Source organism: Camelus bactrianus, chromosome 7 (genome assembly GCF_048773025.1).
Source record: "Camelus bactrianus isolate YW-2024 breed Bactrian camel chromosome 7, ASM4877302v1, whole genome shotgun sequence".
In the NCBI taxonomy this organism is placed as follows: Eukaryota; Metazoa; Chordata; class Mammalia; order Artiodactyla; family Camelidae; genus Camelus; species Camelus bactrianus.
Genome location: NC_133545.1, coordinates 26,159,612 through 26,186,605, shown reverse-complemented (window position 1 = coordinate 26,186,605; position 26,994 = coordinate 26,159,612). Strand labels below are relative to the sequence as shown.

General features: G+C 40.1%; 2 protein-coding genes across 2 annotated transcripts in view; one reads left to right on the top strand and one right to left on the bottom strand.

Moving 5' to 3' along the window:
- The first annotated feature begins 981 nt into the window (after nucleotides 1-981).
- Nucleotides 982-14,925, top strand: WNT16 (Wnt family member 16). The gene is made up of 4 exons (XM_010947604.3): nucleotides 982-1,372; nucleotides 1,563-1,804; nucleotides 3,948-4,234; nucleotides 10,820-14,925. Exons 1-4 carry the CDS (start codon nucleotides 1,278-1,280, stop codon nucleotides 11,282-11,284), a joined length of 1,089 nt encoding a protein of 362 aa, XP_010945906.2. The 5' UTR covers nucleotides 982-1,277; the 3' UTR covers nucleotides 11,285-14,925.
- A 5,010-nt stretch (nucleotides 14,926-19,935) lies between these two features.
- The window catches only part of FAM3C (FAM3 metabolism regulating signaling molecule C), a 45,045-nt gene continuing 37,986 nt past the window's right edge, over nucleotides 19,936-26,994 (bottom strand). Inside the window, exons 9-10 of the mRNA XM_074367159.1 lie at nucleotides 22,905-23,031; nucleotides 19,936-22,258 (exon numbers count right to left, since the gene is read on the bottom strand). Of these exons, the coding sequence (XP_074223260.1) occupies nucleotides 22,169-22,258; nucleotides 22,905-23,031 (217 nt within the window). The 3' untranslated portion in view covers nucleotides 19,936-22,168. The remainder of the gene's footprint in view (nucleotides 22,259-22,904; nucleotides 23,032-26,994) is intronic.

The following is a 26,994-nucleotide window of genomic DNA, read 5'->3' as shown; positions in this document are numbered from 1 at the left end:
TGGCTCTTAAGAGTATCTCACTGGACTCTATACTTTCCCTTAGTGATAATCTTGAATTATTTTGTTTTAGACTTGTCTCCTTGGCTGGTTTGTGCCCTAAAGGGAAGGGATCTTGTCTTTATAAATTCCCACAGTACTGGACACACAGTAGGTTTTTCATAAGTAAATTTTTAAAATTTGTCTTCGGTGTGTAGCCCTGTCCAAGGTCTCCAAGAAAGACATAATGTGGATCGCAGAGAAGGCTAGTTTCACCTCTCTCTCTCACATTCTTTCTCTTCCCTCTCTCTTCTGACAGTGCTCTCAAGGACTGCAGAAAATAAGACAAACCCAGAAAACGAAAAAAAAAAAAATCACATAATACAATTTAAACATGGTAGATGAGATGCTAGCCTGGAATCGTCCCTTTCCAAAAAAGTAAATGTCTGCACAGATGATGGCGATCGCAACCTTTGCAGTATTTCACCCATTCTATAAAGTCTCCAGACACGTTGAGACCTCAAACAGGGTGTTGAAAGGTCAATTTGTTTGGTACCAACTCTGACTCAAAAAGATTATTCTCCTGTGAGGAGACGGAGAGGAAAGAAACAGGCAGCGAGATTTTCCAGCCACTCCACCCAGATTACTCCAGATGCGACCAGAGTGGGTGGAACTCAAACATCGCCCATTCAACCCACGCCTTCACTCAGGGCTGCTAAGGGAGAAGCACCCCTATCATTCTCTGGGTTGAATCAATACCCCTCTGGCAGAGACCCGCTCTCAGAAGCCAGTGACAGGAGGAAAGGTCAGGGGCAGGATCCGGGCGCGCAGTCCGGGTGCAGCTGGCCCTAGCGCCCCCCGCAGAGCCCGCTCTCAGCCAATGGGAGCCCGAGGTCCCGGGATGATGAGATGCGGGGCCGCCGCTGGGCCAATCAGGCTCCAGGCGCGGCCAAGGGGAGGAGATGGGAGGAGAGTCCAGGGGCGATGGAGACAGAGCTACATCAACAGAAGTTTCTCACCTTGGAATGCGAGGGACGCTCCCGCATCCCCTGCACCTCTCCAACTCGGCGTTGTAGGAGGGCCCCAAACTACTTTCTCCACCTCCTCACCCTACTCCCTGCAAGCGAGGAGAAGGCAGCTGAGAGCCCCTACCACGGCTGGCCTTCTTTTCACGTTGTCTGCGGGGAGAAAGGGTGCAAGGAACAGCTTGGTGCTGGGGAACTGACCTCTGGTCTGGTGGGCTTCTGGCTGGGGAGGGCCGAAGAGGAGTGGCTGTGGCTGGGGGACTCCATGCGGGGGCCATGGACAGAGCCGCGCTCCTGGGACTGTCCCGCCTGTGCGCGCTGTGGGCAGCCCTGCTCGCGCTGTTCCCTTGCGGAGCCCAGGGAAACTGGATGTGAGTATAGCGGCAGCAGGGGCGCACGGGGTTTGTGGCAAAAGGGGTGCCCAGCCTCAGAGAACTTTCAGCTGAAGCAGAGAAGGAGAGGCGGGGACCCTAGGGCCGTGACCTAATTTTCGGGTAAACATCTGGGACTGGGGAAGAGGGCAGGGCAGCGGCTTACGCTAGGGGAGGCCGTGTCTTACAGGTGGTTGGGCATTGCCTCCTTTGGGGTCCCGGAGAAGCTGGGTTGCGCCAACTTGCCGCTGAACAGCCGCCAGAAGGAACTGTGCAAGAAGAAACCGTACCTGCTGCCGAGCATCCGCGAGGGCGCCCGGCTGGGTATTCAGGAGTGCAGGAGCCAGTTCAAACACGAGAGATGGAACTGCCTGGTGACCGTCACCGCCCAGCCTGGCACCAGCCCTCTCTTTGGCTACGAGCTGAGCAGCGGTGAGTCCCGGGACCGTGGGGGCTGGCGCAGGACGAAGGGGGACAAGTCCTTCAATTCTTGTGAAGAAAGAGTGCTTGCGAGGTCCCGTCTTTCTCTAAGTCCCCAAAGAGGTCCTTTAGTGGAAGGGAATTAGGGAGGACGGAAGTCAGACCCGGGTGCAGGTGCGCTCCTGGAGGGGTGACTCCCCAGGTCCAGAGCAAGGAGCGTGGAGCTGTAGCTCTTCCTCCCCTCCTTCCCGCGGCGCCGGGCTGGAGTTGGAGAAAAACTCTGACACTCCACCCCGCCGACCCCTAGGACCCCGTAGCGCCCCCCCACGTGGGTGACCAGCTGGAGAAACATGATGTCGGCAGCAGGGAATGCCGCTGCTGCATCTGCTTTGATTTAAGCAGCTCTGCTGCGCACCGAGCCCTGGACAAGTGGCTAATTGCAGTGAAGCCCCACGTTGGTTGGCTCCTCGGAGCACCGGGTAGACGGAATAATGGCGATTTTAAAGGGATTGTCCTGAACAGCCTCACGTGAGGCTGACTCGAGCACGACTGCTTTGCTTCTCCCCTCTGTTCTTGTGCTTCTGTCTTGTCTCTCCTATGCGCATACTCGCGGCGCGGGAAGCTGCTGTAAAACAAAGTTCCACCTCCACGTGCCTAGCGACTCGGTGAGGATGAAGGTAGAGAGATATCAGCAGATTCAAAGAATTTCAGGACCTTGGCGTTGAAAGATTCGTTGTTGTTTCTCACGTTCATTTCCGTACACCCTCCACCTTTGACCCTTCCCCACGGGGTCCGTCCACTCACCGCCGCCAAGGCATCGCTTTTGCCCCGCTGCGCTTTGGCCGGCACACCCTTCCGAAAGAGTCCTGACTCCCTGCAGGACAGAAAAAAAGAAAGAAAGGAAGGAAGGAAGGAAGGAAGGAAGGAAGGAAGGAAGGAAGGAAGGAAGGAAGGGAGGGATGAAGGAAGGAAGGAAGGAAGGAAGGAAGGAAGGAAGGAAGGAAGGAAGGAAGGAAGAAAGAAAGAAAGAAAGAAAGAAAGAAAGAAAGAAAGAAAGAAAGAAAGAAAGAAAGAAGAAAGAAAGAAAGAAGAAAGAAGGAAAGAAAGAAGAAAGAAGGAAGAAAGAAAGAAAGAAAGAAGAAAGAAAGAAAGAAAGAAAGAAAGTAAGGAAAGAAAGAAAGAAAGAAAGAAAGAAAGAAAGAAAGAAAGAAAGAAAGAAAGAAAGAAAGAAAGAAAGAAAGAAAAAGAGGATGTGTTGTTCACAGTTGCTGAAATGCAAAGGCATCAGCTGTTGAAAAGCTCTATTGGATAACGGCCTAATAAGGTTTCTACTCCAATTTAAGCATCTCCAAAGGAAAAAAAAGATGCCTGCTGAGTGCCTTCTAGTCCATTTTATTAATGTTTTAATAGGGCTTTAATTTTCAAAGATTCTAGCTCAAACTCTTGCAGGTGTGCTAAATCCATATTCAATAGTTTTCTGTAACAATTCTTTTTTCTCTGATGACATTTCAATTATCTTTCATTGTCTTTAATACTGTCAGGATATAATACGGTATATAGGAATATATATAGTATTTAATTTGCATATTAATATTGTTATTCACATTATCCTAAAACAACCCATCTTTGATGTGAAAGTAAACTGTAACAATTATCTCCTAATTGCTTTGGTCTTGGCATAATTTTAACTTGCATTCTGACATGTATTCTTTATACAAACAAAAGTCACATCAAGTTTTTCAGCTTGTGTTTTGCGACAACATATTTTAAATTTAAAGAGAAAGGTAAGGCAGTTGGGCATTGGTATCCATGCAAGGGATTTTAAATTCAATGTGCATTTACCAGACTTCTGTTGTCTATTAAGTGCTGAGCTGGGTGCTAACATACACTTCAAATTTTAAAAATGAACGTGTGATTTTAAGGTATGAGGAAAATTTATGACATAGGAAAAGCATACTGAAAATCAAAGTTGCTTTTTTTTTAAAAGGTAAGAACAATATGAAATTGTCCTTTCAAAATATGTACTCATTAAAGCATCCGTTGTAGGCAACTGAAAAATTGCTTCCCTGATAAGAGGACAAGTAGGAGGCTCTGTTATGAACATAAACAGAGAATGGTATGGCTCTTCCATTTAGCAACTTATGTTTTGTTCTAGGCACCAAGGAGACTGCATTTATTTATGCCGTGATGGCCGCAGGCCTGGTTCATTCTGTGACCAGGTCATGCAGTGCAGGCAACATGACCGAGTGTTCCTGTGACACCACCTTGCAGAACGGCGGCTCGGCGAGTGAAGGCTGGCACTGGGGGGGCTGCTCTGATGATGTCCAGTATGGCATGTGGTTCAGCAGAAAGTTCCTAGATTTCCCCATCAGAAACACCACCGGAAAAGAAAGAAAAGTACTATTAGCAATGAACCTACATAACAATGAAGCTGGAAGGCAGGTATGTATTAGAAAACGGAATAGAAATCCAGTTTCTTTAAGTAAATAGCACTAGGATTACACTTCCGGATCAATCTGTGAGGCCAAATGGTTTAAAAAACAAACACTGGCAGTCTGGAAATGTATATGTGAAGTTGTATATGTGTGTGCTTATTATATAAGTGCAAATATACATATATATTCTTTCATAAGCCTGTACTAACCACATTGATTTAGTTTAAATTTTCAACTGATGGAAGTTGAATCATAGATGTATCTGTGGTTGTATATTTCATGTGCCTGAAACACCAGTTATAAAATTGGATGTATAAGTGCCTGTTGGGTCATTTGGTTCCACCCGCTTAGCTGCTTAGTTGCAGAGTCAGAACAAGATCTACAGTATCTGCCTTTATAATGGGATTGAGTCAAATTTCATTTCCTCAAATTTGAGTTTTCAGTATTGTTTAAAAATCTATTTTTAGCTGGCAGTGGCAGCTAAAGGAGTTATCAGTTTTGTCCTCAGTTTCTCTAGTGGACATTCTTGAATACATTAGATAACACACAACTCAATATTTTTTGTAAAACAATTTATTTAAGGGAAGTAGTTATTTTATTATAAAGCAATGAAAACTCACTGTAAAAACTGACAAATACAGATAAATGTAAAGAGGCTAGAGATATATTAAATATATAGATATTTTAAAATATAGGTATATTAAAGAATTAGGGAGAGGAAGATTTGAAGAATCACCATCTAGTTAACCTCTTATGAATTTACTCCACTTCTTTATACTGAATTTTCTTAAAACAGAGATTTATAGCTTCATTTAACTTTTATATGTTTCCCTTAATGAATATTGAAGCAGTAAGGTTTGAGTTCTACAGTATAGTTGAATTACTTGGCAATTCATAGTGACTTTCCAAAAACAGTCAAAACCTTTCTTAGGAATATATTTGTTCTATTTTGTAATAATCTTTTCAGGATGAGAATATCACCACATATCCTATATTATTGTAACTATCCAGTAACTTCAAATGGTCCCAAAGTAGTCATTGCAATCTACCACATTCTCCTGCAGTAAATTAAAACGAGTTGCGGTATCTCTCAGGAATATCTAAAGTATATGTTGCATTTGTTTTACATTTTTGGACAGTGAATAAATGGAACCCACTCAGAATAGTTGCAGGTTTCAGCTGGTTTTCTTTACTTAATCACTGTTTAAAATACAAAGAGCGAAAATTCAATGAATATATCACCGACCGTAACACTTCAAATTCAAATTTGAGTATCGATTCAAAATTGAAAATTAGAAAATAGGAAAGTCAAGAGCCATGTAAACTTTTTCACATTTTTGCTTAGAAATTTTAAAAGTTACTGAAGTAATTCTTGCTAACACCACAGTTATGCTCATGTCTCTTCTCCTTGAAGTTTTGTTATTTCTCATATAGTAATGTAAAATAAATTAAATGTAATTAACATATTCTTCAAAACTCTAAAGATAAACTGAAGAAAAACATCAAGTCAAATTAACATATTTAAAAAACAAGAAAGCAATTAAATAAGTGTTTATTATCAGTTTAGACCTTAAATCTCCTTTAGTCATTCTTTAAGTAATTTGGTAGAGATTAAAAAGACCTGAACCAGAAAACAAAATTTGAAATTCACGTTATGATTTATTCTTTTGAATCAAGTTATCCACAAACTTATGAAAAGCCCTGCAGTGTTGTAAAATGTATTTTTATTAGTAATTTTAGGCAGCTATTTAGTTTTATTATGTCTTGTGTGTTTTTTCCAATTAAGTAGCAATATTTGCCTCTGTAAACTATTAACTTTGATCTTCAACTATTACTTATATTCTGATTTATTAAAAACAGAACTATTGAGCATCAATCTTCATACACTGTCTGTTGGCAATAAAACAATCTCCTCACATTACTGAGGTTTTTGCTCTTATTCTGATTATGCAGAAAATAATTCAGCCTGTAGGCATATACACACTATGTAAATTTCAGCATTTTCTCTACTTGAGTCTTTTTCTATTCACATTGGTCTAGATGGAAACTTAAAATATTACAAAATATTACCTGGATATTTTGAGGGTACTAAACTGATGTTTTTGTTGGTCTTTTCTCATGAAGTATTACAATCCAAAACATTTTAATATTTTTCTTTCCACTAGTGGCTAAAAAAAAAAAAACAAAAAAAAAAACCCACTACCACCACCGCAACAACAACAAAGATCAATCAGGTTTCCAAGGTATTATCTAACATGGAAGAACGATCAACTGCATTTTCAATATTGGCAATTAGGATTTTAAGCAAATAGGCATATTCTTCCGAGTAAGGTTCAAGGTCTGCATTCAATTGAGTCGATTTTCCTCGTCTCAAAATCCCAAACTCAAAATGTAGGAACGTGTTCAGAGAAATGTGGGTACTGGCGCTTAGTAGTGCTGTGAGCAGGACAGATGATTTTCAAACCGCTGACCTTAAATACTCTAATTCCCACTTGGTTTCTGACACCATTCCTAAAGTTATGACTCCAAGAATAATGTTGCCGGATGGTGATTGGTTAACAGAGTGATGTGATGTCTTCCAGGGGCAGTACTTCTGGGAATAATATGACTTGGAATATTTATGGCTATTTCTTTTGGTGTGCTTAAAATATTTCCATTCTTCCCATGTCCACCTCATAAACTTTTAAGTCTCCCTACCCCATAATTTGTTTTATGATGAGTAACTCAAAAAAGTGGGATGGGCCCAACCCCAAAATTTCATTGACCTGTTTCAAGAATATTTATAAGTACTTGAACAACACATCAGTGTTTTGCTTTTCAGCAGGTTCAAATATATTTTTGGATCAAAAGGGGCAAAATGAATCCGAGGAATAGAAATTCTATATACAGCCATCCAACCTATGTCACCATTTTCATAAAAACTTAAATAGATCATCTGATAGTTGACAAAATGAAATGTCACAAAATGTTCCAATAACAACTTTTTTTTTGGTCATTTCTGTAAAGTTTGGATAAAGCAATATACTGGAAAACAATCACTGCCTGTTCTGTTACCTCTGAGTCAAAACTGCAGAACCAATCGCTCCTTAGACCACTTCTCAAGCAGTTTCTATTTTCACATTAAGTATTAATGATAAATCTTTTCTATTTCACTCCTTCCAAATTTATCAAACCAAAACTTAGCACAAGGAGCCCAGTAGATTAAATGCTAGGCTCCTAATTGCTCTCCCATAGTTTAAAATATTAAACCCAAATGTGCACATCTGTTTGCAATAGTTAACAAAACATTCCTCTGTTAATATCGTTATAAACCTTAACAACTCAACTAAGTAGAGAAAGGAATTTTCTCATAACCACACACAACTCACTCGCTTGCTATTCTCTTACTTTTCTCGTTAGAAATTGTGCTATCACTGCGGCTCAAAATGGCTACTTGACATTCATTAAGAATCCTAGCTGAAAAACTCCAGGATTTATTATTTTGGAGTGTTCATGCAGTTTTCTTTAATATACTTGTATTTTCCACTTTCATTTTTCTCCTTTCTACCAAAATTATTCTGCTACATAAAAAGACTTTATTTATATCATATATCACCAACTCTCCTTATGCAAGACGAATGTCTTAACCAGGCTATTTATTTTTCTGTAAAATTGGAATAATAAGCAAGTACGTATTCATTGACTACCTACGATATGCAAGGCATTTCTTCCTTCAAAACTAAATTAAGTAAAATAATTTATGAAAATGTGCTCTGAGAAGCACTAAGCTTTGCAGAATCAAACTTTGTGTGTGTGTGTGTGTGTCTGCATGTTATCTCCCCTTGAATTGTGCATCTCACCAAATTCTCCTAGTGGTGATTGCATTGTTTTATTTTATGCCTATTTGTCCAAGTTTCTTCCTTGAGTGTAGCACGGGTATAATCATTTAACTTGCATGTCAAGTTAATGGGATTCTTCTCCTTGGAGGAATCCACTTGTCTTTCTATCCTAGAATATATATATGTGAATAGTATTAACATATATAATAAAAATACTCCTTTTCTTATTGTTAAAGACAGAAATGTAATGAAATTGAAAGATAATAGAATAAAATTTCTTAATATCTTCTCTAGAAAGTTTTGTTAACTCCAGGTATTTAAAAGTTTTTAGTTTTCTATGGCAGGAAAATCTTCCCAACATTCTGATACGAATTCAGCAGGTGATATTCCTGGATATAACATCAGTCTTCTCTGTTATCCTTCAAACCTGTGCAGTAGTGTGTCACTCTTATGGACTAATACTGTTGTGGGCTGAGGAATTAGAGGAAAACCCAGCCACATCACGATCTCCCAATACCATCGACTTCCAGGCAGGAACTCTTTTGTTTAAGATGGTATTTTTTTTATCATGTCCTCCTGATTCAGATAATACCTATAGAGGATGAGTTAAAACTGTTCAAGTCAGCAGGACAAACTAATGAGTGTTCGGTGAGCATCTATTCTTTCCTCCACACTTTGCAAATTGGTAACATCATACATGATGTCTGAACTAGTTAATAAAACAAAAACCTTCTAAGTCAAAAATCTGAGTGAGATGCAGCTTTAAGTCACTAAGTGATGACTGTAATGAACGTAGATGCGGTTTAAACAAGTAAACATACATTCTTCGATTTTTGGCTCTCTTTGGACAATTTGTTTCGTTGTTACCTAGCGTTGGTTGAGCTCTCTTCTTCTTACGTCTTTCAGGTACTTAAAATCTGAACAAAAGTAGGTAGTTTTCATTAATTTGAGCATTTATTTGCCTGGTGACATTTTAAAGAATTGAAGGCTGTGACTGTCAAATGCCATAAATCTAACCAAATAAGCTTGTGTGCCATACTTTATAAATTGTTTTCATGTCATTGAAAGATAACTTTTGCCTGAGATAATAAGAAATAGACATAGCTACTCGCTTCTTATTTCCATGAATTCAAAAACAGCACATGTGCTGTATTCTGTAAAGGACAGTGTTTAAATGTTATTCCATTTATTATTTTAAACACAAATAAAAAGTATTGAATATTACACAAATCAATACCATATGCTCTCATTCAAGACTGCGCATATAATAAATTGTTTGAAATATTCTGTCTCATTTAGATAGTCCAGAAACTTTAATTTGTTAGGAAACATAACATTCCACAAACATTGACATGTCAGGTTTGGTACAAAATAGCAAAGTATAAACCCCTTGTCATTTTAGAGTTTTGATAAGAACTGTAAGTGGAATTTAAGCTGTAGGGTTTTCCTTTCTTTGGTGAGATTACACACATGATTTCCAAGCTATGGAATGGGTAGATCCTTTTTTCATTTTACCCAACATGTTGACAGGACATCAACTCTACAGTTAGTCCTGACAATATATTAATCTGTTCTGCCATCCTCTGGGGACTGAAGGAAGTTATGCTGACTAGCCTGGTGTGTAAGAAATTAGAACTCTAAAACTTGAAATCTCTGTATTGGTTTTGCCCCATCTGAAATTTTATCTTAACTCTTTCTTCTTCAGAGAAAGGGGGGGGGCATTTATTTAGACCTTAAATGTGTGTCAGGCAGTGGACTCTTACAGATAGATGTATGTAATCTCATTTAATTCCTCAGTCTGAATAGACTAACTCCGCCCTTAGAATTGAAAAATCATAGAAATATTATCCCTTTTCTATGTTAGTATGGTGCTACTGATCCATACAGAATAGGACATATGTTTTGAATTAATTTTCTAGAAATGAGAAAGAATTTGGTGGGAGCAATCACACTCTGCAGCACCCTCTTTTTTTGATCAGTCGGGATTTCTCATATGGTCTATGACCCGGGGTAGCCTGTCTCCCCAACCCCCAGTGAATGTAACTGACTTTTACAGTGATCAAACCTGGGAACCCTCAGTTCAGCAATTTCATCCTTGGATGCCCTTCCAAATCATCCGAGCAGTTTTGTGGAAGTATCATTGCCTGGACCCAACCCAGACCAATTAAATCAGAATCTCAGGGGTTTGAGCATCAGTTATTTGTAAAGTTCCACAGGTCATTTCTATGTTCATACAAGTCACCTGAGGATCTTATTAAAATGCAGATTCTGATCCGGTAGGTTTGGAGCGGGGACCCTGAGATTCTGCATTTCTCACAAGTGATGCTGGTTCTGCTGGTCCCTGAACCACACTCTGAGTAGCAAGGTACTTAAACAAATGATATCGCGAACATGGAGGCATGCATGAACATCCTCTCACACCCAAAATTAAACAAGCGATTAGGAAAAAAAGTAGTTCCCTTTTGTTACCGCAGATAATCTCTAATAACAATGTTAGTCTGGAATGCTACTTTAAAATAGACTCAAAATGGCTCTGCAGTGTCAACAGAAGGACAAAACATTTGAACCCTAAGCAATCTAAAAGATCCTTTATGTCCAAAACCATCGTTTTTTTTAACAAAAACTTATTTTATTTTATTTTTATTGAAGTCTATAACCATTGTTTTTCTACAGGAGGAAACAGACGCAGAGTTAAGTGATTAGGTTGGTTGTGCTTCTGTTGTTGAGTAAAACAATTTGTTAATGATGTTTAACGCGATTCCTGTTGGTTTCAGGCTGTCGCCAAGTTGATGTCTTTAGACTGCCGGTGTCATGGAGTTTCTGGCTCCTGTGCTGTGAAAACATGCTGGAAAACCATGTCTTCTTTTGAAAAAATTGGCCATCTGTTGAAGGATAAATATGAAAACAGTATCCAAATCTCAGACAAAATAAAGAGGAAAATGCACAGAAGAGAAAAAGATCAGAAGAAAATACCGATCCATAAGGATGATCTGCTCTACGTTAATAAGTCTCCCAATTACTGTGTAGAGGATAAGAAACTAGGGATCCCAGGGACTCAAGGCAGAGAGTGCAACCGCACGTCAGAGGGTGCAGATGGCTGCAACCTCCTCTGCTGTGGCCGCGGCTACAACACCCACGTGGTCAGGCACGTGGAGAGATGCGAGTGCAAGTTTATCTGGTGCTGCTACGTCCGCTGCAGGAGGTGTGAAAGCATGACTGATGTCCACACTTGCAAGTGACCACTCCATCCAGCCGTGGGCGAGCGTCCTCAGTGACGAACAACAGGAGAACCCCGAGACGGTGCCTCCCCTGTGCAGGGCTGGGGGATTTGACTCCCCCCTTGGAATTCCCAGATCCTCCAGCCTCTCTCTGTGGTCCCTTTACCTGATGGTTGTCCAATCAATCACACACTGAGCATTCTTGGGATTCTAAAGTTCAAAACATTTGGGTTCATCTTTTGGTGGTTTGGGGAATTTACTGACAGGAGGATAATCTGTCTCCTAAGCAAGAAAGACCAGGAAAGAGCCTTCATGTCGAGAGACCTGGTCCATTCTCAGGATAAGATCCTTGGCCATGGAACTCAAGTTATGGAACTCAGTAGCGGTGGGTAGATATTAGTCATTTTTAAAAGACATCTCTTATAGCAGCAAGGAGCAGTAAACATGAATCTCATTTATTCTCTCAGTATTTTTTACGAAGAAATCATACTAAGTGTTTGCTCATAGAAACAGAAGATGTTGACAAGTTTAACAGAAGCGGTGAGTGTCTATTATCCTTTCATTCATTTCAGAAGAAAGGCAATTAAAACGAACCTTCAAAGGTGATACGATGCCCATAAAAATTGTTTGCTAGAGATGTTTAGTGACAAAATGAAAGACGCGAAGTGTAAAAAGTAAACGTATGATTTGGATTTTAAGTGACTTTCAACCAGGAGTATTTATCTAGAAAAATATCAGTAAGATATATAGCAATCTTTGATCTTTGGTTTCACACTTTCATCAGAGACCAGTTTCCACTATTAAAAACTCAGCTCTGAAGTATTTGGGAAGGAAGGGATCCTGAAAGCTTATGAGGAAATTGGTGGTAAAAATATAAAAGGCTTTCATACATTGTAAGGAAAAGCACCCTTTACATGTGTAAAGACAGTGTTTTGTATGCTATTTTGCTAAATTTTTTTTTTATATTTTGTAAATACAGTATTTAAGTTATATGATACATCTTGAAACTTAAGATATTTATTGCCAAAGCCCAAGGGCTAAGGCAATAACATTATCTCAGAAATAATATTAGCTTCTGTTTCCTTTTATACTATTAACGCTGACTTTTTTTATACATTGGGAAAGATGTTCACTGAACAGTTACTTATATGGATGTGTATTTCTTGCCAAAGTGGCAATTTTATATGTTATAGATTAAACTATGCTGCAGAATATTGATAACTATGTGATTTCAGAAGATTAGTTGGATTCTGTTTTTAATTAGTTATGTTTCACTTATAAGGTTATTGTAATAAATTATACAGTAAAAGTCTTAACTGGAAAAAAAAGAATCTAAACTAAAATAATTATTCATTTGTGGATGTGAGAGGCTGGATATTTATTATGTTTTGTGCAATGCTGCATTTCCACATGAATGTTGAATGGTCTTTCTTGTTTTAGTATTCATGCTTGTATACTCATCATATTTTACAAGATTCCTGGCAAAAATTACAGGGCTGTATTTTAATGTAAATGCTATGTTTTTCTAAGAATTGTTAAATATTTCAGTATTCTATAGAAAAAATAGATTTTCTAAGTTCAGGATGGACAAAGAAAGAATATTCTTTTCCTTAACATAAGGTAAAGAAATGTTTACCTGACCCTCAGGTCTCATTCTATTTCCTTTCAATTTTATTTACCAAGGCAGAGCAATAATTTGTGAAAAAGAGCTAACCATGGAAAATGACTCTGATCTAGTATTAAAATCAAGGCTAAGCATTTAACTGTGACCCTTAACATTTAACAAAATCATTCCTTACTGAATGAGAGATTCCAAAATGACAAATGAACACATAGTGTGCTTATTTAAAAGAGAGATTTACCATTCTTTAGCATTCACTGATTAGAACAACCGGAAAGATAGACACTTACTCTTATGCTATTTTTTGAAAAGCATATCTATTCTAGCTGCATTGAAAATAAGCACTCTTTTTTAAAAGATGAAGAGTGTAGTTTCCATTAATGAGCAACTTTTTTTCCTAACAACTAGAAAACTTTCCATGATTATCTTACCAACCATTTGTGAGAATCAGGCAGCCTCTAAATCACAAATACCTGATTAATATTCAGCCTCCTCTCTGACATGCCCGGGCAGGAAATCCCAGCTCCCAAGCTGCTGTGTCTCTGGGTTCTTCTTTGCCTTCTCCCTGGCATCACTGTGGAAGCTATCCTTGAATTTCTCAACTGTTTTATTGGCCGACAACCCAGCTTCTGCCCATTTCCTTCCCACTGTACCATCTGGTACAGGTCCCACCACGGTGCTCCTGGAAATACATGTTCCGGGGCCCAAACGTTTCTTTCTAGTCTAGGCTATTTGCCTGCATTGTTTAGGGCTTCTTACGTTGCAGGCAACAAAAAATGCAACCCCAACTGACAAACATTAGAAGAAATGTATTGACTCAGTAACTGAAAAGTCTAGAGTTATGACTGATTCAGCTGAAGCTTGATCCAAAAGCTCACACTATGTTCCCAGGGCTCAGGTCTCTCCATCTCCTGGCCTCTGCCACGCTGTCTTCTGTTGCAGTCTCCATGGGTCTCTGTGCTAACCCCCAGCACCCCACTCCCAGCTCCAGTCTCTTGGCTTTTCTCAGCAGCATGGCTGCCACAATCTCCTCTAGATCTAACATTCTCCTACCGCTCATTCTAAGGAAAGGGAGAGGTCCCTCTCCTCCTTCTCCTCCCCCTGCCCTACCCCCTACCATTTCCCCTTCCCCCTTCTCCTCCTCCTCTTCCTTCTTCTCCTTTTAAATTTGTTTTTTAATTGTTTGCACAGGCGAGAGGGAAAACTTTTATTTCTCAGAACGCCCGGCAAAGGTCATCACTGGCTCTGATTGGTCACTGTGCCTATCCTGGAGCCAATCACCATGGCCACTGGGGTTTGGACTTGGATGATAAATACAGTGATCATTTTAAAGCAATCAAGAGTCATGCTGGGAAATGGTACTGGAGTTCATTCCAACCAAACTCCCATAGTTTGGGAACAAGAAAGAGGTGAGTCCATTGAGAAAAACCAGGGTGTTATGGTACCACTAAAGGGTCCTCTGTGCCAGACAGTCCTTAGTTCCAGAGATGTGTTTAGGAAACAGCTTTCTGGCATCACATGGGTCAGGCTCACAGCCAGACAATCATTGTGGGTACAAAGTGCCTTGATTTGTTTAAATGTCCTTTACGATGTTAGAAGGGGAGGGGGGTTACACTCTAGTGTATTAATTTTCAGTTTAGGAGTTCAACTTTTTTGTAAGCTTGGAACTGCCTGATAGAGGCAATGGTTAGTAGCAATGATGATTATCCTGAAATGAGATCAAGAAAACATATCCAATGGCGTTATCTGTAATCTCTGGATAAGAAGTTGACTAATTAAAGCATTTCCTTGATAGTTATACTTTACACAACACAAAAACACTTCAATTTGTTTGAATATAAGTAACAGCATTATTTCCCTTATTCATGATCTGGATGATAGTTTTTTGTTGTTGTTGGGTTTTTTGTTTGTTTTTTTAAGAATATGATAGTTATATTAAGAATAACAATATAATTGAACTATGTAAGTTAGATGCTATGACCCTATTTTGCAGCTTTGTAACCATCCGATACAGTAAATATTTTAATATTTAACACTTCAATTTTCTGCAGTACTGTCAGTACTGATATGTTTGTTTTTACTAAAGATGTGGAACCAGAAAAGCCTTCCATCAAAATAGTTATTTATTGTCAATTTGGTGAGAGACTTTTTGCATTACCTCTTAAAGGCCATCAATACCAAAGAAATGAACCCATTATTTGGAGAAGACAGTTAGTTGTCCAGAACACTATAATCCACTTAGCTGACTTGAGGGGAGAAAATTTCAAATTATATCTCCAGGCATCAGGAATACTCCTCAAGAAAACACTTTCCTAAGTAAGGTTGGCTAAGACGCCTTAATTTTTAAATTTTTTTAATTTCAATTTTCACTATAGATGTGACAATCCATTTCTTGCATTTGAATGATGAGGTAAGCTGAGAAGGACAAATGGTGGCACAGCATGACAGGGAACATGGTGGTATGCCCAAAACTCAATTCCTCTGAAAAAGGAAACAATATTAGTAAACACTTACATAGCACTAACCATGTACCAGGTATTGTTCTAAGTAAACTACATATATTAAGACACTTAATCCTCAAGATAACCTCATAAAGTAGGTACTACTATCGTGGTCCTCCTTTTATAGAAACAGATAGAGTAATGGTGAGGTCAGTAGCTGGCCCAGGCCACACGGAACAGACTGGCTTCAGAGACTGTGCCCTTAACCATCATCTCATTATTGTGCCTCTCACAGCATCAAAACAGTCAGCACAGAGTTTACAGTATCCCATTTGAAGGGTTTGGGGATTTGTAAATATAATGACAATTGCAGGATGTTCCTTCAGGGTTCGATTATATAAACTCAGCTGAGAAGCAGGGCAGAGGTGATGGGAGAACTGAAGTCTCAGAATTCACCATGAAAGGTAATTAAAATCCACTGCCCCTTGGTTTCTAAGCTCAAAGTGATTTAAACGGCCTGCCACCTGAGATCCCAGCATGGCTAACAGCTGGATTATGCTTCAAGAGCCTCACCATCCAGTCCAAAAGGAAATAACTAGGGGTGAGGATCAAACTGACTTAGTGTGACATTAAATAAACACTTACATCCTTTCGATTGTTGTACTTACAGCCAACTGTTCCATAAGGTGTTATTTTTAATAGATGGGTGAAATTTACCATTGGTAATGGTTTACACTCACATCTAGAGAAAAACCACAAGACACGGCTTGCACGATTAAAATCTCTTGAAACAACATCATGCTAGAAAAAGGCAGCCTCTCCCACTGGTTGTAAAGGGAGTGCAGTGTAGACCAACAACACAAACTGAAGTTTCATATGTGACTTCTAAATTTGCTGAATAAATGAAAGCATCTGATTCGTGTGTAAGAACTGGAAGAGCAGGGGAGAGTGGGAGATTCAGGGCTGCCTGCTGCCTTCCGGAGCGATTCACCTCCAAAGAGGCCAAGAAGCCTTCCCTTCTGCGCGTCAGTAACGAACAGCCGTCCGTGACCATGGCCCATATCCACCCGGCCATGTTTAGCCAAGAAAAAGGAAGGGGGGCCCCTGGCAGCCCCTAATTACTCTTTGATAAAAGAAGAATACCCCTAAATTTAAGTGCATATTTAAACACAGCTCGAACTCTTCATAAACCAAGGAAGGGTGTAAATATACAAGATATAAGCCAACATTACCTATTTCTTACTAGCACATACTCTCTACTTTCAAGAATTAAAAAAAATTTTTTTCAGTTGTATTGATTTTTTTCCCCAGCTCTACTGAGGTATAATTGACATAAAATGTTGCATTTTAATTGCTTGATCTCCAACTCCCTGGCAAACAACTCATTTTTGATCCTCACAAGGGTCTATGGCAAGCAGGCAAGAAATATCATGTGGTACAACAGCAAAATGGAAAAACTGGAAAAGTCAGTGTGATAAATCCTCTTTAACATGTCCCCTGTTTAATGGATACAGGCTGAACACTTTTACAAGCTGAAAGATACATTTCTGAGGAAAAAATTCTCTCCTCTGCTGGCTCAAACGCTTTTTCTTCCCCCAAATGCTCAATTGATCATTTCTTGAGAAACGACACTTCAAAATTTGTTGACTAAATATAGGGAGTATAATCTCAAAATTTCCATGGCCGCAGCTCCTGTAACTACGCCCACATCCCACTCTCCCAGGGCTGTGGGGTTAGGGGGAACTGTCTCCACGGTATTTTCATAAAGGGATTTTAACACTTCCTTGCCAGGTGTTAACAGTTTCACAAGAATTGGCTTTCAACCCCCTTCCCAGGCCAAAAGTTTCAGATTTCTGTAGGAGGTGAGGTACCAGCTCATGTACTGATCTTAACCCTCAGGTCCCCTCCCTGAGGGAGAACAGAAAGTCATCTGGGGCTGGTGCACGCCCCTTGGTAAGGGGCACACAGGCTCATTCCTCACACCTCAGGAAATCCTCACCATCGACTCTTCCTCTTCCACCCAGAACCTACCAAGAGACCCAAAACCCTTAGGGATGATGGCCTTCCCCACACTGAACATATTTCTGGCTCAATTTCTCAGCATCGTTTGCTTTCAAATCCCTCCTCTGCTCAGAGGTTGGAATTAGAGGCATATTCTTTGAAATTCATTTCTGTTTTTGTCAAATGAAACAGTGCTTCTCTAATCACGTTCCTAATACTCGGGGGTCTGCAGAAGCCAGTTTTCAAATCAGTTATCCTACTCCACTGGTGAGGCAGAAGGCTCAGACCTGGCCGGGAACTCCTGGCCCCAGCACTGAGCTCGCTCATCTGACCAGGTGACATCCCAGCAGTAGCAACAGCATCTGCGTGGTAGGTAGACAAGCAGGACTGCATTTGAACACAGAATGAATGCCCTGCTGCAAATGTGTTTGAAAGTCAAATGAATACATTTCAAATGACAGACTTGTAAGGGAAGTGCTATCCCAGAAACCAAAAGGAGGTTTTAAAGTTCTCATTCCAGGTTCCTCTCTTGCCCAGGCACCCCTGCTGGTGGGTAAGGGCCCTCACAGGCTGTCTGAGCAAGAAGCAAATGCTGGTGTGCAAGGGGGTTCAGCCAAGTCCCAGCATCTCCTCTGACCTGATGGCCGTCCCCACCCCCAACCCCCCACTGAGGCGGGAGTTGGGTGGAGAGTTTGGAGGTTTCTGTGCTCCTGGGCAGGACTCTCCTGTGAGGCCCCTCAACCAGCTGCTGCCCCAGGAAGGAATCAGAAAACCCTCCCTGCCTCTGGCTGAAGTCACATAATCGCGCATGCTCGTGGGGCGCCAGCAAGGGGAACTGTATCACGTGACCATCTGAAATGCTAGCTGCGTGGAGGTACACAAAAGCTTGAATTCTGCAGGTGAAAGAGAGTTTGGTGTCAGGGTGGGTAGAGTGGAAGGGGATTGTGTATGGTCAGGGGCTTGGAGGTCAAGGAGAGCCCTGTGCGGCAGGAGGGCCTGGCCAGGGAGCTCCCCTTCACACAGCGCTAACCCCATTCGCGGGGGCTCCGCCCTCATGACTTAATCAACCCCAAAGGCCCCACCTCCAAATACCCCCACACTGGGGATTAGGTTTCAACATATGAATTTTGAGGGGACTCAAATATTCAGACCCTAACAGTTGGTATGACGGAATTGGAAAGCTAAAGAGGCCGGCTGAACCTTCCTGTCTGGCTAGAACAGCACCAGCAGGCAGAAGACAAGAGTCAGCAACGACAGAGGCGCCAGCAGCTGCGTTAGGGAGCAGCTTGCGCCAGGCCCCCGGCGGACACGGCAGACACGTGGTGCTGTCCCGGTTTTCCAGGTGACTCTCCCAAGGTCCTCGTGTGGCCGACAGCGGGACAGAGACACGCAGGCGGGTCTGTGTACGCTCGGCCAGTAGCGACCCCTGTCTCCTCATTACAGAATTCTCTCCACTTCACGATTTTAGTCCCGCTCCTCCCTGGCTATCCAGTGAAACAATATGGGCTGATTATACGGAACATTAGGAGACTGCAGGTTCAAAGATAATTTTCCCTGATAAAAAAGGAGCATCTCTTAACCATCTTAGCTTCAACTTGTTCTTTCGATATTCAGGGCACCCCAGTGGTTGGCACGGTTTCTGCAGAGCTGGAGAGGGAGTTTAGTGATGGCAGTTTAGTGATGTCCCTGTGAGCTAGCTGGACTGGGAAGACGGTCTTTGCTGTGTTAAGTTTGCTTATAAACTACCCGTGGAACAAACCCAGGAGAAACCTCTCTTCTTGTCTCTAACCAAAGGGCTGGTCAGTCCCTCTTCCTTTCCCAGCCCTCCTAGGAGGAGACATCCTCGTGTTGAAAGTGTTGCCTCAGTCCAGCAGCCCCTCCCCTCACTCGCAGGGGGGAGGTTCTGGTGCAGGAAGTCTCACAGATCCCTGAAGGGCTTTTGGCACATCCTCTGCCGCTCCCTGATACTCCCCAGCCCGGCCTGGCTGCTCCTCACTCTGTCCCACCCTTGATTTCACTGGAACCTCAAGAAAGGGGATGGAGGAGGGGGGAAGACAGCAGTAAGAGGGGCAGGGACAGGTTAAACTAGGGAGCTTTGAGGGGAAGAGACATTAACCAGCCACTGGCTTGTGACAATCAAAAACTAGGCAGAGGACAGAAAAATCACCCTGGGAAAAGACAGCAAAAGAACGCCTCTGAGGACTGCTTTAGATAGTGAAGAATCTGGTACTTTATTCTACAACCCCTAACTCACATGCACGCATTGCTGTTCAAGGCCCAGGTGAAGAGGTTCAGTGGCAAATCTTTTCCCTGATCAACACAAGCAATTCTTTCCATATTCATTTTAAAAAGTATTCTGAAGGCATTTCCATTTTCAACTGCTCTACTAACTGAACACAGCATGTTTCTCATTCTTTTATTCAAAAATGAGGAGTGCCAACCAAATTGAATGAAACTAACGTCTTTTTTTGGGGGGTCAACTTATTTATAATTTGTATAAACTTTAAGTTTATAAAACATAATACAGGCTAAATGCACTGAGCTTCATGTGGTAAAAATTATAAAATATTAGCTAATTCACTTCAAAACAAATACAATATAGAAAGAACAACGATAAATTTTACTTTAATCAAATTAAAGTCAGGAATATAAAGATTCTGACCCAATTTTTCTTTAAGTTCTCAAATATCACTAATTTTTCTACTGTCTTCACTTAATTTTAACAGGCATATTATAATACACTTGTTCAAGGGAAAGCATCTATGATTACAAATACAAAACACATCTGTAAGTCCTTAAACATCATTTAAAATATCAAAGTGTCAAGGCCAAATTTCTGATTTTAATGAAAATTCTGAAAATTAAATGAGTGTTGCCGCATTTCCAATGTTGATTTTTTTAAAGCTATCTGAAAATGAAATACAGTAAGGTTATTGCTTCCAAAGTTAAAAGTTGGCATAATCTATAAAAGACAGAATTCTAACAGAAGCAAACTGCATGAAAGCAGTTACATAACCCATCTTTATCCATTATGTTTTATCCACCTCTACAAAGCTATTATAGTCTTTATCTTGAAAGGGATGTCCTGCCATCTAGATACTCAAATTCCATCCGTGTTAAGATATATCCTCATATTAGCATGTTGAACAAGAATGACAGATCTTGCACATTAAGCAGAACAATAAACGCTTGACAAACCTTCGTGTGAGGATCTGTTGGTATCACACTTTGCCAGATAATACAAAAAAGTTCACAATGCAAAAACCAAGAGTATTTATTCTCATTATTTAAAAAAAGACATTTATTTCACCATCCCTGGAACTGTAAAATAGCTATTCTTTTAATTTACAGAATCGAGGGAAGTATTTTAAATGTCAAAATACATGTGCTGAATGTGATTTACCATATAAGCACCGAAAATCTGAAAAGTTTACAAAAATCGTCTAAATGTGTAAGGTACATTTTATTCATGAATTACATTCAGTTTGAGGGAAGAAACAGTACCCCCAAACTCACTGATATTTAGAAAAAGCCAAATACCTTCCAACTTGGTTTACAGCAAAATCAAAAATACTGCTTTTTAGTTTTTTTATGTCATCTAAAATTTAAGTGCTGCCTTTTATGGTGAATGGCAGTCTGATCATTACGTTTGTTTATGCTCTAGTTTGATACTTCATACACAATTGATATTTAATCCCCTAAAAATATTTTAAAACTTGAGGCATTTTGCGAACATCTGAAGTTAACAAAAGTTAGCTCTCTTATATTTTTATGTAGAATTGGGTATAATGTCATTGTGTGTCAAATAAAATTATTTTTTAATGTTATCAGTCCCAATCAGTAATTAGGACTTTTCTAAGTACGTAGTTATCTTTTCAGGCAAAAAATTGCTATTAAGAAGTTAGAGGACAGTAAAACTGGAATTTCTTGGTTTACATATCAAAATTATTATGATAGTAGCGCATGCCTGTTTCCAAACCGCTTGATCAATGCCAATTACAATTAAGTAAGGAACACGTACGCCAGTCTCACTCTAAATATACTGACATGGCTGTCTCAAAAGACCTGATGGGGCTGAGGCAGGGACCCAGCCTGCTTTCTCAGTTCTGTGGAGTTGCCACCTCTGGTCTTAAATAGCTTATACAAAATCAAGTTACTCACATTACCAACACAAAACCCATCCAGCTACGGTCCTGAATGCCATCTACATGAATATATTTACTTTTCACTGTGTACATTAAAAAAAAAAAAAGAGAGAGAATTCTGTTGTGCTTTTCACATATTTGATGTAAATTTTTGTATTTTATTTCTAGGTTTCTTGGGAAAGGAAGAGAAAGACTAAGAAAAGACATACAGCAGGAGAGCCAGACTGTAAAGTAACATTACACACACAACTAGCCAAATATCTTTTTAATTTAAAAGATACTATCATCAAAAGCCTATATATTTATATATATATAAAAGAAAACAAAGTCTCCCTAATATCCGTATTATTCCATGATAGATTTTCACAGCAATAGTATATATATCAATATATTTTGCAAATCAGTCCTGTTATCCATTGGGTACGCTTTTAGAACTAAAAGATGCCATTATCATCGCCGTCTAAACATTGTACCGTTAGGGAGATGTGCTCAGAAATGGTTCAGTGACTTGCTCATTATGATGACTATGTACAAAGATGTCTATTTACGTTAGCAATAAATAATCCTGATATCAAAAGAGATAATGGTCATGCACACACCAACAGGGCTGCATGCTCTTAAAATATTTACATGTCCTTGTTCTGTTACAGCTTTCCCCACCAACAGTGAGTGTGTGGCCCCCTCAGTTCTCCGCACGTCAGTCTTGCTTCTGGGGGATGCATCCTTCCATTTCTACCACCTCGGGCCAGCCTTCATACTTGTTTGTGTCCTTGTTATTCTTTATGTGCTGTTGGAACACAATCATGGTATATACATTTTTAAGACTTTAGTGAACTGTGTATCTGCAATAACATACTCACGCACACTCACTTCAGGAACACTCACATCAACAATAACATACTCACGCGCACTCACTTCAGGAACACTCACATCAACAATCATACAAATTATTGTTCAAGATAGTAAATGAGCCACCCCTGGGGTCTGGCATGTAGCGGCAGACCTTCAGATCACAGCTGAATGAACAAAACATGGCAGATGGTTTTTAAAGGATCTTCTGAGTCAAAGAGTAGAGTTTACATTCTACTAAGTTCTAAAGTATTTCTAAACTCGATTGATTATTATATCAAAAGCTCAATTAAAATCTTTAATAACCAACTTCCTAAAAGGATTAAGATAAAAGTAATCACTTGCCCAATGTACTGTCATGTAGGAAAAAAAATTTCCATGCAGAAATCTGACTAACTTTAAGTTTTAAAATTAAAATAGTGCCATGGCTATTTCAAATAATTGACTACCAAGAACTTATGAAAAATATAAAAACATATTTCAGTGTCTACTTTAAGCATCAAATAGCTGGGATAGGAGTATGTACCGTATGGTTTCACACAATTTGCTTTTGTCCATTAATTATGAAAGTCTGAGACACTAACCTGTTCAAAAGGGCTTTTTGTTTTAATGCCTTTCCCACCACAGAAGACCCAGTTGTCTCTAAAACCAAGATTAGTAATAGACGTGCTCCCCAACTCAGCGATGAGCCGCCGCGCCTCATCATTGAGCCTTAAAAAGGGAACAAAAGAGTAATACAATAAATGTGGTGCACCGTATGTTATCTAATACTGACACATCCAGGGTATTTAACATACAATGAGAAAACGTTGGCTTAAAGAAGAGCACACGAAAGGAATAAACAGATTTTTTCAGAGTAACAATCCTACCACTTGAATTCTTCAGTTATGAAAGAAATGAAACCTAGCAATTAATTTTAAGTTTATGCTATTTAGAAGTACCTTTTAAATGTCTTTATTTAACAACATTTTCATCTACATCCTTCAAATAAATAAGGGACACTGTAGTTAGCAGTTTTGCCTACCCAGGTTAACCCAAGATCTTTTTCCCTCTCCCTTAACAGAGGCACTGGGGGTTGAACCCAGGACTTCGTGCATGACAAGCAAGCTTACCACCACCCCCTAACCCAAGATCTTAAGCAACCAATATCTCTGTAAAATTAAAAATCACTTTGACTCTCCACTAAATCCTTTGTAAATTACATCTGAATAGAGCAAAGGTAAATGCTGACAGGAATCTGGCTGTTTCTAACACTATGTTTTATTTAAAAGAAAATGCATTTTGAGAAAAGGGATATAAACTCTACTTCAATGACAACTGCCAAGTGGTTATTTAATAAAAATGAAAATATTAACCACATGGCAGCTAAGGACCTGCCAGCGGAGAGAGGGCAGTGACAAAAGGCAACTGCTAGGGAACCAGCTAGGTAAAAGATGCCACGAAGGAACTGTGTGTAGGTTATCATCCTGATGTCGAGTGCCTCTCCATCTCCCCTCTGACTGGAAAGGGAGAAGGGAATTTAGGGAACACATGCTAGCTGTAGAGCTGGAAAAAAGAACAAAAAGACAACTAAGGGACACCTGTGCAGGTACTTTAAGTCCTTTATATCACCCAAGAGATGGCACTGAGCAGAACAAACCTCTCTGATTGACCCCTAAAATCTGAGGCAAGGCAAGTTTTATATTTGCAAACAGCTGGAGGATCATTCGCTGCAAATAGCAGGAGGGTCAGTGAGGAAGGCCCCTGTTTATCCCACAGCGTTCTTGGAAGCATCCCATGCTAACATCAGTGAGCTAAGCCTTTACTGCACGAATGAAAGGAACACTACACAACAGTTCTCATTTAAGTAACTTGAAGACACATGGGATAATTTATGTTAAAAAGCTTCCTAAAACAGGAAAGAACTACATATATCATTAGCTTCTCCAATGTATACAAGCACATCCTGGGGCCGTAGAGCTGTCTTAGCCACAGCTTGGGCACTGCTGTCCTCCTGGGGGAAGCTCACTCGAATTTGGTTAAGAAAACCAGGTGTAGCCCTGGAATATGGAGCCTTGCAGACTCATAGCTAATATTTAAAGTGATGCATTTATAACCAAGGGAAATAAAAACAAATGAAATGGCTGTGCAAAAGGACCAGGGACGTCTTGGCCTCTGAAAGTTCTGAGACCTGCACAGAGAACCATGCGTACACACTTCCGGCTTTCCCCCAAAGGTCATCTAGCGGTGTTTCCTGTACCCATCCTTATGTCAATTAACTCTCATGGCCTTTGTCTGCTTGTTCCCTTGATAAGCAGCTTCTGCAGTAGAGGCACACTCCTTGAAAGTATTGTCTGAACACTGTTTTCTTGTTTCTAAACAGTATTAGGATGTCCTGGATCTGAAGACTGCCTGGCTCCACTTACATGCAGATGTTTTTCAACAGTAAATACAATACTACACAGTCTGTGGTTGGTTGAGTCCGTGAATGCAGAGGAAGCACGCATGCGTAGGGCTGACTATAAATAATACTTAGATTAACCTCCACATTGTTCGAGGGTCAACTGTTTTCTATGTAGGAACACCAGGAGTTTGTTACATATTATTTTAATCTTTGCTAATGGCCTTAACTAGCTGAAAAAATTTTAAAAAATGTATATGGAATAAATTATTTTAGTTGAGAATTTTCTTTAAAATGAATAGAAAATTATCCTCTGACAAGCCAGAAGGGAGACAGGGACAGGGACTGAGCTTCCCTAGAAGAGATTCCAAAGCTGCACAGAGGCAGCGTGGAGGAGGAGGGGGAAGAGGGGCCTGGAGACAGGCTGCCTCCGAGACCTGCCTCCATCTCTGCTGAGGAAGGAGGAACAGCTGATAGGTCTTCAGTCCCACCGCCCCACCAAGCCAACACCACCTTTCTTGAAATGTACAGAAAGCAAACAGGGGAACTGATACTCTGGGCTCAACTCTGATTAACAGGGAAGAACCAGTTGGGAAGTGTTGAGAACTTTGGAAGAAAATCACATTACCTTAGGAGCTGGAAGAATAAGAAATGCTAGGCAGCGGTGACCACACAGCCTAGATTCTAAAGAGAGCATATTATAAAAAGTTCAGAGTAGAAACTCTAATGGGAATATGACTATTTAAAAACAAACCAAAAAAAATCCAACAATTTTCACCACGTAATTGCTAACAATCTGGGGCGGGGAAGGACAGTTTTTGCGTTAGTGCTACTACAGGAGTGTTCTGTGATGGGTTCACACTCTGGAAAGGAAGTGTGCAAAAAACACAAGGCAAGTCATATTACTAATGACAAAACTTTAAATACTTCTACCAGAAAGACTCAGAGTGCTCAAAATGAGATGAGACTCATAAGACTGCTAAAGGCCACAGAAAGGACTGCTGCTACTAAGGACAAATTAACGTCACGAAGGGACCTCCCTGTTTCACAAGAATGATATTAACATCAAGATCAAAGCACAACTGTCTTTTCCGGGGAGGCAGACACTCTTTGATCAATATAAAAAGGGGACAGTAGTTCAGGAATGTCCATAGTAAGTGCTTTAAAATAATTTAAGCCTCCAGGCTCACACTCGTCACACACTTAAATTTTCAAGGCACTTGTTAATACAATCTTCAAGGTAATAATGTCAGTTATTTTTAAAGAAGCATCATGGAAAATGAAGATGCTAAGACATTAAAAATTAGTTAAATATACTCGTTTTCAAAAAAGACAAGGAAACTGTTGGAAGCAACGGTCCAATAAAACTAACTCTAATTCCTAGCGAAATTCTAGAATGGATTACAACAAGGAGGTCCTGTGAGTATTAAAACAGAAGAAAAGAGAGGCCGTAGTGGGAAGGAGGCAGGAATAAAGCCAAGTTAATGTCCATCTCACATAGCTTTAAGAGATTTCTCAGCAGTCATCAGGGTATTATAATTAGCATCGTTCATGAATTTCAAGTGGGCATCTGACGGTCTCAGAAAAAAACCTCTATGAATAAAACGATGGAACAGCAACTGGATGGTATGCCTATTGGAGTATGTTGGAAACTCTCTGAAAAGTAGTTTCTGCAGCTGATTAATAGATGACTCTCCTGGAGCAGGCCTCTAGCTGGGTGGCACGCTGCCCTTGGTGAACATGTTTATCGATGACTTAGATTCAGACACTGGAATGACTCTGGAAAGAGTACAAAGCCTGGATCATGGAAACCTCACAGGACAAATGTCAGAATCAAGACCAAGTGGGCCAATAACAGCAAAACTAAATTTAACAAAGATAAATGACTATAATGTCCTTCACTGAGATGAAACGAAAGCAAGTTCTGAATGGGGACAATGACTTGACTTGACAGTGGTTTAAAAAAAAAAAAAAAAAGTCTGAGATCAAATGAAAAGAATCTGAGAATTTAACTTGACCAAAAATTCATAAACCAAAATGTGATGTGACTGCTTCAAGAAAATGAACACAATATTAGTTTCCATAAATATTCAAAGAAATGTAATTTCTCAAACATGGTGAGCTAGTATCTCCATTGTACCCTGCAGTGGCCAGACCACATCTGGAGCACTGTGCCTGACTGGGGCACTCATTGTAAGAGAGACAATAATCACTTAGAGAATACCCAAGAAATGCAGCCAGGAGGGTGAAATGACCTAGAAACGTAACACGATAAAAAGTTAAGAGTCATGTAT

Coding starts and splice junctions, on each gene's coding strand:
- WNT16 (XM_010947604.3), top strand. CDS start 1,278: ATGGACAGAGCCGCGCTCCTGGGACTGTCCCGCCTGTGCGCGCTGTGG. Junction 1,805..3,947: donor TGGCTACGAGCTGAGCAGCG/GTGAGTCCCGGG, acceptor GTTTTGTTCTAG/GCACCAAGGAGACTGCATTT. Junction 4,235..10,819: donor ACAATGAAGCTGGAAGGCAG/GTATGTATTAGA, acceptor TGTTGGTTTCAG/GCTGTCGCCAAGTTGATGTC.